This window comes from Camelus bactrianus, chromosome 17 (genome assembly GCF_048773025.1).
Source record: "Camelus bactrianus isolate YW-2024 breed Bactrian camel chromosome 17, ASM4877302v1, whole genome shotgun sequence".
NCBI lineage: Eukaryota > Metazoa > Chordata > Mammalia > Artiodactyla > Camelidae > Camelus > Camelus bactrianus.
The window spans coordinates 7,900,174-7,912,867 of record NC_133555.1 but is presented as its reverse complement, the minus strand read 5'-3'; the positions used below and the strand labels follow the sequence as shown (position 1 = coordinate 7,912,867).

Here is a 12,694-nt window from a genome sequence, read left to right as displayed (position 1 = left end):
TCTGGCTGGGGAAACATCACTTCTGGAGGGGAGCAGTCAGTCTTTACTTTCTGCCGTTTAATCTGACAATGCTGTTGAGTCCTGTCTCAGAACTGAGTTTCCAGCACTGAATAAAGTGGACAGAAGTTCTGAGTTCGTGGAGTTTAACATATGAGTTGGGAGACAGAGGTTAATGAAGTCACGTATTTGCATAATTACAAATTGTGTTAAATTCTTTGAAGAGAGATCTTTGAGAGTTTATAAAAGGAGGAGCCAACCCCACAGGGGTAGGGGCATCCTGAACGAGAATCTGGTGAACTGAAGAGTTGTAGAATGACATATTACAGCCCAAAAGCCACTGTGGACAGGATGCGTCATGGGATTCATGTGAGGCCAGGAGCATGAAGCCGGCTGGTGTGTGTTCTTGCCAGGTGATGCTCATCTGGGAGGTCTGAGAGCAAGAAGATGTCTTTGAAGAATTAAGCAAAAAGGTGATGTGATCAGATCCACATGCTAAAGAATCCTTCTGGCTGTAATGCTGGTGATGGGATGAGGAAAAAGCCAGCAGTAAAGGGAGGTAGAGGAGGTGTGGAAACAAAGACGAGAATAGGGGATTCATTTCTCTGGGGCGATCATTTTCATCTCTTTTGCTCCCAGCAGTTTGAACAGGGTCCAATACCCAGGAAGCTTACTTAATGTGTAGTTTGTTGACTGAGCTAATTAATGCGATTGCGAGAAATAAAACCAACACAAGCTGTTGGTCACTTAGATATGGGGGGAGCCAAGGGAGGGGAAGATGACGAAGACGCAACTTCTGGCTTATGGGTAAATTAAGCTGCCATGCACTAGGGCTTGGTCCTTCTGTTTTCTTTGGATCTGAGTCAGCCAATATTTTCTGTAAAGGGTCATATAGTAAATAGTTTAGGTTTTGTAGGCCATACATTCACAATACTCAGTTCTGCCACTGTAGCCTGAAATCGGCCATAGACAATAGGTAAATGAACTGTATAGTGATGTTCCAGTAAAACTTTATATGTAAAATGAGGTGGTAGAAAGGACTTGACCCACTAGGGCCATGGTTTGCCAGTTCCCAGTGCAGATCATGCGTTCAGGTATGACGAAGTTTATTTGAGGTGTTTCTGAGGCATCCACGTGAATCTGTTTAGGTTATAAATTGTTCTGAAATCCGCACTTTAAAAAAACTACTTGCGATTGTATTTAATAATTAAAGCAGGATTAAATAGCTCATGTTTGATTGGTAAGCATCATTTTGGGAACCGTGTCCCCAGAGGGGGACTAAATAAGAGACGATTTGTAGATTTGTGGTTAGCATGTAAATTACAAGGAGATGGCTCCTCTGCTCACAGTATTGTTTCAGAAAGAGGCGGATAACCAGTGTCAGCACATGTGCGTGTCTGGACATCTGAGTACACAGTATTTTTTAAAGAGCATCAACATTCTGAAAAATTGAAGGTTCCACAGAAAGCTGCCCTGATTCTTCTGGGAAAAAAAATTTAAAATAAATAAATAAAAGGAAGCTCCAAAGTCAGGTAAAGTCAACCTTTTTTAGTTAGAGATATAGAAAGGTTTAATAAGGAAGGAGAAATCTAGAATTATTTCAGGGGCAAACTGTTCAGTCAATCTGGGAGCTTTTCATTATACAAATTTAGCAAGAACCACCCCCATTTCCCCTTGTACTTGAGGAAAATGCAAGCATTGAAATAGTAAATGCAGATCATTTAGGCAGAACTATTACGAAACCTATTCTTCGTGTATACTTTAATGTATACATTTGTATTTATATGTATGTATAATTTCATCTGCATGCCTTAGACTTAGTTGTTTGAGGGCAAAAATTATTTCTTACTCCCACCCACCTCATTTATTTACTCTATGGGCTGGGCCTCTGTAGGCATTTTAAGTTGTTTGGCTGATGACATGAAGGTTAAGGCTGGAGGCCTTCCTGACTGACTGTGCAAATCTGTAATTCCACTCCAGCTTCATACTTTCTCATTAAATCATAATAGAGTGTAACTGAGCATTTTAGGTGACCTTTCCAGGCCTTTAATGAGAGCCAGTGCATCGCAAGATCAAGAATAGTAGAAGCCTGTGGTCACTTGGTCTCTAAACAATGCAAATATTTAGAAGATAATATTCAAAGCCCTTTTAAAGAGCTTAGTTCAGTGGTTCCCAGACTTGGCTATGTATCACTTATGAGCTTTAAAACACACTGCTGCCTAGTTAGAATTTTTAGAAGAGCCCCAAGGGGTTCAAATGTGCAAGTGAGTTTGGGAACCTCTGGCTTAATTCAAACTAAGGTCTTAGTATCGGTACAGAGCTGTCCACGTGTTGGACCTCGAGGGGCTTTACAAAGTGAGGTGAAGTTCTCCATGGATGCCCATGGTCTACTGTAGTTAAAAGCCCATCTTTTATGTACACATCTTTTATGTATACTGTTATGAAAAAGGCAGATGGCACTTTCTTCCTAGACTACATTAAATGTCATGAATTTTACAACTAATTACCAATTTTGAAAAAGTAGAATCTGAATTGTTTTAATTGTAATAGAGCAGTCCCCAAATTCTGTTTTCTGGTCCAGTCATGCTGCCTAAGGTTTAACAGTCAGGGCTGAGGCTTCAGTAAAGACACTGAGGTGCTCCAGAATTCCTTGTGCAGGCCTTCCACCCTCCCCACTAAAACCTCAACCTGCCTCTTCGCTAGTATTAGAAATTCAACATTCCTGTACACTTTTCCTGAAAAGATTTTTTCCATAGATTAGCCAGGACAAATGTATTTTAATGAACAAATGGTGTTTTAATAAGAAAGCTCTTTTTAAATCAGCTCATTCTATTAAGATTTTAATAAGTAAAAATAGTATCGCAGAGAATTATGCAGTAGAAGCACCAGGCAGCTTGCTTTACAGAGTAAGCCCTGGAAATATGCAGATGGAATTTCACCAAGAAAAAAATACCCCCGAGTGACAAAGTTTCCTTTCAGAGAGAGAATGTCTGTGTGGGGAAAGGAACAGATCTCTTCTGAATAAAAATGGATGCACTAAACAGCGTTTATAAAAATTCTCTCTTTGATTCCTGCATTTGGCAGCAAGACAGCAACTAATGTGGTCTTATTTTAAAATCCCAGTGATTACAAGGTCTGCACGTCCCCTGTGGAGTTGCTCTTTCTCTCCTAGAGCCAGACCCCAGTGTTTCTTTGCCAAGCACATGCTGAAGAGCTTTCGGTGTCAGGTGTTTTTTTCATTTGTCCTCTCTGAGCCAGAGGCAGGGGCATCGCACCTGGTTTTTTGAGCCCAGGTCTTGATCACCCTCTTTTCGGAGTCTTTTCAGGAGACAAAAACAAGTGTTTCTGAACATGTGTGATTCAAGCGTGTCCTTTTCTTGGGGAACTATCTACTGCCCAAGCAAGACCTTGAATTATTGGCTGACTAGCAGCCGCAGGTCTTCACGTACCAGATGCAGAAATAAGGAAGAGTGTGTTCAAATGTTTGACTGCAAGTGGTAGCCTGCCCACGCAGTACTGGTTAACCCACGAACATCTACCATTTCCTGTTCACAGTTCAAGGGTAGGGTGGTCCCAGTGTTGGTTAATTCGGTTAATGTAAGTATCCACTGTTAAAAAATGATTAAAGAAGACAATTTAGGCAATACAAACAAACTTAATTTAATACTTTGTGGTCAGTCTTCTTTAAGAGAACTGCAAAATGGGGTGGAAGGCAGAAAGATCATATAGAATAAAGAACATGGAAAAGATATATAGAAAATATCAGATTGACTGGAGCCACATAGTCAACCGTTTTGGAGGTGAGAAGCCCCTGCCTGAGTTGACACAGCATTTGGAGCTCGGCTGACTAGACATACTGCATTGCTAGCCGAGTGAAACTTGTTTATAGGGGTGTGAAAGTTATCTAAATTTTGGTTTGCTGATGTGCCACCCTGGATAGGAGTGGCTCCATATTGAGCCTAAAAAGTGATTTCAACACAATCATCAAAGATAGAGGTTTTTTTTTCCTGCTGTCCTCAGTGTATTGGCTTTGTTTCTTAGGCTTGCGTCTCTCTGGTGGCAAAATGGCTGCTGTAGCTCCCATTTGTGCACATCAAAGTTCAAAGGCTGAAGATAGCATATCTCTTCTTTGTGTCTCTTTTTTAATACTGCAGAACATTTTTCTAGGACTCCACCAAAGGCTTATTTTTGCTTTCATCAGCCAGAATTACACAATTTTCTCTTTCTAAACTATTGATTGGCTTATCCATAAAATCTACATGATGTGTGTGATGTTAATTGATGGTACTAGCTCTAAAATTGTGTTCTCTTGCCAAGAGCTGAGATCTCACCTGACCTTCCCCATAAGCCAGCTACTGAGCAGATCCAGTGTCCAATAACCATAAACTTTGGGTGTCCAGGAGGAAAATGCATCCTTTTCAGGGAATTTAGAGCTATATCTTCTAAAGAAGATAATGTGAACATCCTAGCCTTTGTCCAAATCTTTGACCTAAATAAATAGACTGACATATATTTCTCTAGCAAAAATGGCTTTATTTGAGATCAGGAAGAGAATTGCAATTCAAGGTCTGAAACCACAGCGAGTTATATGCAAGACCCCTTCCAGCAAGGGAAGGAGAACTCTTTTATAGAGTCGAAAAGGAATTTAGGAGGGCAGTAGTAAACAGAACCTGTCTTTTCATTGGCGGAGTCCTTGCCAGGAAGTACAGAATCTTTCTTCTTCCTGTTAGGTTCCACTGTGGGCATGGGGCGTGGGGCGTGAGAGCTCCCCCTTCTGGTCTTCTGGCACTGCTTAGTTGAGATTTCTATTTAGTAATTGTTTACATAGTTCTGCAATTTAACTTTGGCTTTCCAGCTAACTGTTTTCAGCTAACACAGTTGTGTTGCAGAGTTCAGAACAAACTTGAAATTTGCATTCCTTACTAATCTTTTGACAAAGTAAATTGACATTATAGTTGATTTTTCATAGCTCTAAAGTATTATTCTTCCTTAGATGGGTGCCCATGGGCACTTGCTGCTGTTTCTTCTCACGAAACAAAGCACTGAATCGGTGTGGATAGGTAGAGATATACGCAAACCATATGCGTCGCTTTAATAAAATTCTGACTTACAGGTGCTCTTAAAGGTTAGTTGGTACCTTCATGGGAACATAGGTTATATTTTTAGTAATGATTTTTGTTGGCAAAGCAAGTAAATTAGACGTTTGTTCATTTGGAGCAAAAGGCAACTTTGTTGCTTTAATATATACAATTACATTGAGTTGAGATCTACTTTAAATGAAAATTGAAAACAAATGAAGTAATCAGTCAGCGTAATGTTTGTGGTTGCTGCTTTTGTATACATTTGGTTAAGTTGAGAAAAAGAAGCTGTTCAGCATTGCTGGCTATTTTATTTTAATCTGGAGTTGAGGAAATTGTAAACTAGGAACATTTGAAATTGGCTGTAAAATATTACATATAATGATAATTTGTTTTTATAGTTGTATGAGCCAGATCGAGTTTAACCATACAGTATATTCGTTTCCACTAGTGTTAGAATCAGGCAGTCTCAAGTGTAGCTAATGAAATTTATTTGTAAGTTTTGTTGTTGTTAATCTTTCTTACTAAACATGAGTAGCACCTTTTACTTTGACATTTAGAAGCATTTGTATTAATAATAGCAATTTTTCAGGTTCCAAGTTCTTGAAATTGAACATTTATAAAGTTAATGCATATTTTTCTCTCTCTTATTACAAATTATTTCCTTAATTTTATGACTTTTTGATGACTGCCTATGTCTTACTGGCTCAAAAATGATGATTTTGAGAAAGAAATGATTATGTTTTATATTTAGTGAGATTTATTCGTGCTGACTTGGGTTTTGTGCTCAGGCAAGTGAGTCATCTGAAGATTCTTGGGTCTGTGATTAAAGTTTAAATTCAAGGTTATGGTATTTTATAAAGCTTAATCCCCAAGCTGGTTTTTTATTTTTTTTCAGACTTAACTGTATTTGATTTGGAGTCTGAACATAGTTCTCATTCAAGTTTTGATGGAAGTATCACATCCTGCTATACGCTGAATCCTGTTTTAACACAGCACTGAAATTCTACTGAGCAATAGAATAATTTCCCCTCCCCTTATCTCTTAAAATTATGCATTTTGCAAAAGTTTCAAACTTCACAGTATCTTTCTAACCTATATTTTGGTTCACTTATCTTAAAAATTTAGTTAACTAGACATGGGGAATATCACCCAAATTTGTTCACTGGAATTTATTCTGTACATTTAATTTTCTCAGTACATCTTTTACAGCTTGTAGATACTAAAATTATTTATTTAGTGTGATTTTTTTCAGGACCCTTGTTTACAAGTGACAGAAATGCAATTCAAAGTATTTCAGCATAGCAGAGTTTACTGGCTCACATAACGACACAATACAGGGAAAAGCTCCTTCAGGCGTAGGTACATCCAGGAGCTCAGCCTCATCAGTAATCTTTCTCTTCAGCTCTGCCCTGCTTCCCTTTGCATTGGCTCCTTTCTCTGATACACTCCTTTCTTCTTGTATCCATGAGCTCCAGCATACCTACATCCTGGAAATGGTAGGTCCAACAAAAACAAAGATTTTTATCCCCTGTAATTTCAGTAAAAGTCACAAAGTTATATTCTGTGATACTCAGTAATGGCACCATCCCTGAGCCAATCTCTGTGGCTAGGCGGATAGAACGCATTAGTGGTTGACAGTGTGGCTGGAGAATCCCCAGAAACACTGTCTGAGATTTTGTTAGAAATGCACATTCTCAGGTCCCATCATAGTCCCAATGAATCAGAATATCCAAGAGGCGGGCCTGATATACGGGTTGAAAAAAGCCCTCCAAGTGATTTTGATGTGCACTTGAGGTGGAGAACCACGCAATATCCTAATTAGCCCAGCCTGGTTCCTGCTTGTAACCCCTGGTGCTTCAGTGTAAATTTCATCTCTCAGAAAGCATGTAGAAGAGAAATCTGAGGAACTGATATTGGGGAAAAAAGAAGAATAGATGCTGTGTTGGCAAAGACAAGATTTCATCCCAGTGATAAAGCTCTTCTTTGTTTCTAATGCCTTTATTTCTCAGAACACTGCTGATTATGAATTCCCCTCCAGAAAGCCAATAATCTAATTAAGCAAGTACGCGTTCACCCGCCTCTCACACATAGTGTCTTGAATTTCATTCCAAATAGGTACATGGCCAATTTTGAAAGGTTTCCAGACCATGTTATTTTCTTATCAGATGCTTCCTTAACTGCAGTCAAAACCTTCAGTAGTGAACCTTATTACTTCTCTGTGATAAATAGTAGAATAGTTTCCCTTTGCTGCAGAATTTCTCAGTGAAAATGACAGTGATGCCTACAGAATTTTTGCAGAAGTGGTCAGCATTGCAATAGCATCCAAAATAATTTTAAAGTATTTTTTAAAGCATCTAATAAGGGAGATGAATATGTCTTTTCACATTACTTAAGATTTTTAACTTAATTCGGGACGTTTGCACTTATTATCCAGGAGACGGCAGTAGAGAACATGTCGGTAATTTTTCATTTTTATCTAATCGTAAGAGTATTCTAGGTACTTGTTAAAAATAAAGATCCAAAGGCTTCTTTGCAGAATATTCTTATTTTGGAAGTCTGAAGTGGAGGGCAGAGAATTTATACTTTCAGTAGCTGCCGCGCGGAATTCTTACAATGGGGCACGTTTGGCACACTCTGTAGTGGTGAAGGCTGAGGATGCTGTAGTGAAATGGTGTGAGGTTGAAACTTGGTTGTAGCTCCTACCAGCTGGCGGTTAGTTACTTAACTTCATCAGGTCTCAAATGCTGCCAGCATTACTGTTTGTTGTTATGGTTCTCTTTCTTTCCTCTTTACTAATCTGCCTGCTGCACCGTCGTGTTTCCTATGCTGCAGATAGAGGACATGCAGTGGGGTAAAGGTGTCCGTGAGATCCCCCGGTCGGTGTGCACGCTGCCGTGCAAGCCCGGGCAAAGGAAGAAGACACAGAAGGGAACGCCTTGCTGCTGGACCTGTGAGCCTTGTGACGGCTACCAGTACCAGTTTGACGAGATGACCTGCCAGCATTGCCCCTATGACCAGCGGCCCAACGAAAACCGAACCGGCTGCCAGGATATCCCCATCATCAAGCTGGAGTGGCACTCGCCCTGGGCCGTCATCCCTGTCTTCCTGGCAATGCTAGGGATCGTTGCCACCATATTTGTCATGGCCACTTTTATCCGCTACAATGACACCCCCATCGTCCGGGCATCCGGGCGGGAACTGAGCTACGTTCTGTTGACAGGCATCTTCCTTTGCTACATCATCACTTTCCTGATGATAGCCAAGCCCGACGTGGCAGTGTGTTCCTTCCGGAGAGTGTTCTTGGGCTTGGGCATGTGCATCAGTTACGCCGCCCTCTTGACAAAAACCAATCGGATTTATCGCATATTTGAACAGGGCAAGAAATCGGTGACAGCTCCCAGACTCATAAGCCCAACATCACAGCTGGCCATCACTTCCAGTTTAATATCAGTTCAGCTTCTAGGGGTTTTCATTTGGTTTGGTGTTGACCCACCCAACATCATCATAGACTACGATGAGCATAAGACGATGAACCCCGAGCAGGCCAGGGGAGTCCTCAAATGTGACATTACAGATCTCCAGATCATATGCTCCTTGGGCTACAGCATTCTTCTCATGGTCACGTGTACCGTGTATGCCATCAAGACTCGGGGTGTCCCAGAGAATTTTAACGAAGCCAAGCCCATTGGATTCACTATGTACACGACATGTATAGTATGGCTGGCCTTCATTCCAATTTTTTTTGGCACCGCTCAGTCTGCAGAAAAGGTAAGTGAACATGCACACCACAGTACGCGTTTCAAAAATGTGTTCATTCTTGTAAATACTGAGACCAAATTGTATAGAGCAAGAGGCTTTACAAAGGCTGAACGTATTCCCACGTATAGGCCAATCCTGAATTGATAGGCATCGATGCTACAGAAATCTAAAACCTGCGTTGAACTGGGCCACATCCATTCCACTGGAAACTGATGAGAGGTATAGCCTTTTTCAAGTTCATTTATTACAGAATGACTCGAGGTAGTAAGAGCTTAGCCAGTAGGAAATAATCTTATCTAGTAAATTAATCCTTCCTATTCATTCATGACTCACTCCGTCTTCTTTCACACGTATGTCCTGGGGATAAGAGAGGAGGGCCACAGTTTCTCATTCTCCAGGATAAAGATGGTCATGACTAGCTCTCTCTCTTCCTGGTGGCTGTGTAGGTGGGCGCTCACTGCTCATTGGCTTGTGTATGTGAAATACACAACATGTATCAATATCTGTATCTATGTCTGTATTTGTATATATCTCCAAGTGGGTAGACATAGGAGAGTTTTGGTTATCATTCCACTCTGGACTCCCTACAGCTAGATGTCCATTAACTACATCAAATGATTCAACATGATAACAGACTCAAGTCCCCAGCAGTGGGAGGGACAGTATGTAGGAGAGCAAGTGTCATCAGGTTGTAAAAGTTCAAGTTTTTGAAAATGCATAGACCCTGATGTGTTAGTCCTAGAAATGTTTAGTGTACACACTCTCCTCATAGAGTTACATGTTTTTTATGCGTCTGGAAGTTAGGCAGTCCTAATACGTTGACTCTTAATGCAGTTAATGTACATCTATCTAGCTGTAGCTGTGATGTGTGTGCAGATCAGGCAATGCTACAGTTTTGGTTCTAAATGTGATTCATATACATCTGACTTCCATACTCACTGGAATATGGTTTTGTGTGTGTGCAATCTGAGCAATCCTAATATGGTGGTCTTCGTGAGACTGGTGTCCTTCATGCGGTGAAGGCAGCTCTGACATGTCGGTCCAGCTAAGACTGGAACTGAGACTCGGAGTCCTGACTGGCACACTCTATATAGAGAGAGCACAGTTGTAGCTTGATTGGAAGTCAGGACCCTGGGGGTCTAGCCTGATTTCATGTTACTTTGGAGAAGTCCCTTAAATATTCAGAGACTTAGTGCCCTAAATGAGGAAGACAAGGATTGAAGTAGGCATGTCTACAAATTTACAAATCTAGCTTCTAGGATTTAGCCGCATCTGATTTTTGTTACTGTTACTTCGCCAGCAGTGGGAGGGACACTATGTAGCAGAGCAAGTGTCATCAAATTGTAAAAGTTGGAAGTTTTGAAAATGAATGGACCCTGATGTGTTAGTCCTAGAAATGTTTCTCTGAGTCATCGTATAAAGGATGAATGGATTTTGGTAGTTTTCCAACTGCAAAGATGTCTTTTACCTAAATTGTTTGATTCAGAAGATACGACTTTGGATTGTGTTTAAAATGAAAAAGGAAATCTCTTGTGAAGCTGCACGGAATGCTGAGATTGACGACAGTGAATGGTTCCAGACTATGGTTTCGGTACTAGTAAAGTGACTTAGAGGAAGTTCTTCCAAACTATATGCTCAGTGAGCATCGTGTCTTTCCAGCAGTGTATTTCAAATTCATATTGCATGTTTGCTTCTGTGAATACTAACTTGAATTTCATTTTATTGCTTTATCTATCCCTGGGCCAAAGGGATAGTAAAATGTGAGTTAAGAAAGTGAAATGTAATCAAGAGGGAAAAAAAAAAAACAATTAATGCTAGGAAATTGATGACCACGGACATTTTTATGGGGACTGATGGGTGTCATGAAAACCTCTGGAGATACTAATTATTTTGTTGTTAAAACAAACAGAGTCCCCCATGCAACAGGTTAAAAACGTGGGATCTTTTTCTTGAGAGTTTATTCTTGAGGAATGTAAAAGGCAGGGTCACTGCAGCTGTTTTATAGACGAGCCTTGCTGTCTTGCATATTTGACAGTTTAGGTTTCTACCATTTCATCTGCCATTTCTAGCCATTTCTAGTCATGACTGTAAATCTTTTCAGTTAAGATCAGGGGTGTCATTTACTCATTGAAACCTGAAAATCAGAGAAGTTTTCAGGAGTTGAATTCACTGATTCTGGTTGTTCCAGAAGACGTTGTGTCAGTAGAACAGGACTACGGGAAGAATGAAGCTGTCTTCCGCAGTGGCTTAGCATCCCAGAGTTTGGAAGGCGTGTGTTTCTCCTTGTGTACTCTCAATGGGTTATGAGGTTTTACATGGTTGATTGACACCATTAAAGGTGCTAAACAGCCAAATGGGAACACTGAATTTTCTAGGAAAATGCACATGCCCTAATGCTAGGCATATGGCTAGAGAAGCATGAATGATCCATTAAAAATATTTTACGAACATGAAACCATGGAATTTAAATTGTGGAAGGCAGCAAATTGCAAAATGCAACAAAAGATATCATACCAAAGGCATTACTGCCAAGCTAGTACATACAGAATCACAGCTTCTCCATTTTGGTTTGGATTTAAGAGTTTAAGTGTTTCAACTGGAAGGATTCCAGTGTAACAGGACAAAAAAATAAAAGAGATTAAACAGTCAGTTCAGTAATAACTATGTTCTGTTTCAGGAAATTGAATTTGTTTTGATTATAGGAGGGATAGCTTGGTGAAACTTCTCATCAGTTGAGCTCATTAGCACAGCATCAAGTATGAGAAATGTTTCTGATTTTCTTGCAAAACATCAACCCGCATGAAGTTTATTTTTGCTTTTCTTAAGGAGGATGCAGGATATTACTGTTATCTTGTTTTATTGTTACTAACTCTGTGACTTCCAGAATGAGAATCTTGCAACGTGGCTGGGGGTGGAAGAGGTAAACTCCAGCCCTGAGATAATGATTCTTTATCTTAGGAATTATATATTACGTGACTGAAATGATTCAAGGAAACCCTGCAAGTGGTGGAACGCTAGCACAGCAGGTTGAGTGAAGTGCTGTGGCATCCTGTTGTTGCACACTGGCACAGTCTGTTGGAGGACTAGAGTGTTTTCAAGAAAAACAAAGGCTTGGCTTGTGGGTGTATCTTTACAAGGAGTTTTTGCATGCAGCCAGGTAGGGAGGATCCCCCGTACCCTGCCCAAATCTGGGAAACCCTATAAGACGCCATGTTTATTAGCCAAGCCTTTTTAGCCCGTGGTTGTCTGGAGAACTTTCTAGGCACTCTGGAAACCATTTCTTACACATGGACACAGAGACAGGCTTGGCCCTGCAAAGGCACAGCAGACCTTGGTACAAAAGGAGAAGGATCAGAGGGTCTCATAGGTCCTTCCCTCTTAGCGTGTGTGTTTCTTTGGATAGGGGGCTGGTGAAAAGCAGAGAAAGAAAAGAACTGAGGCGTTATTCTGGTCTCAGAAAAATGCTGGAGGAAGAGTAGTGGTTTGAAGGGAGTCATGTCCTCTGCAGTATCACCTACAGGCCTCTCTTCTGCACATACCAGAACAGAACCAGGGTGGGTCATGATACTTAAATAATAGGATTCTTCAGTTTTCACTGAAGCGTATCCATTAAGTGACCAAATTAGGGCCACTGTTGGCGGTCTCTCTACCAGCTCAGGGTTCTTAACCCAGTGATTCAAAATCGTGTCCATGATAATCCCCAGAAGAAAGTTGTTTTCGGAGGTATTGCGTGTCCACCCACTCTGCCTGGTCCAGCAGGGCTAGGATGAGCAGAAAACTCCAGATTTCTTTAAAACAAGCATGCTGGAAAGACACCAGTGGAAACCAAGCATGCTTCTTGAAACTGCCTAAACATT

General features: G+C 40.6%; 1 protein-coding gene across 11 annotated transcripts in view; it reads left to right on the top strand.

Annotated features, from left to right (window-relative positions):
- Window positions 1-12,694, top strand: part of GRM7 (glutamate metabotropic receptor 7) — a 769,912-nt gene that overhangs the window by 595,157 nt on the left and 162,061 nt on the right. For all 11 annotated transcript variants that reach the window (XR_012499878.1, XR_012499877.1, XR_012499876.1 and 8 more), the window contains exon 8: window positions 7,911-8,846. Coding sequence is in view for 1 of the 11 variants with exons in the window: in XM_074344432.1 (XP_074200533.1) it covers window positions 7,911-8,846 (936 nt within the window). In the remaining 10 variants the exon portion in view is untranslated. The remainder of the gene's footprint in view (window positions 1-7,910; window positions 8,847-12,694) is intronic.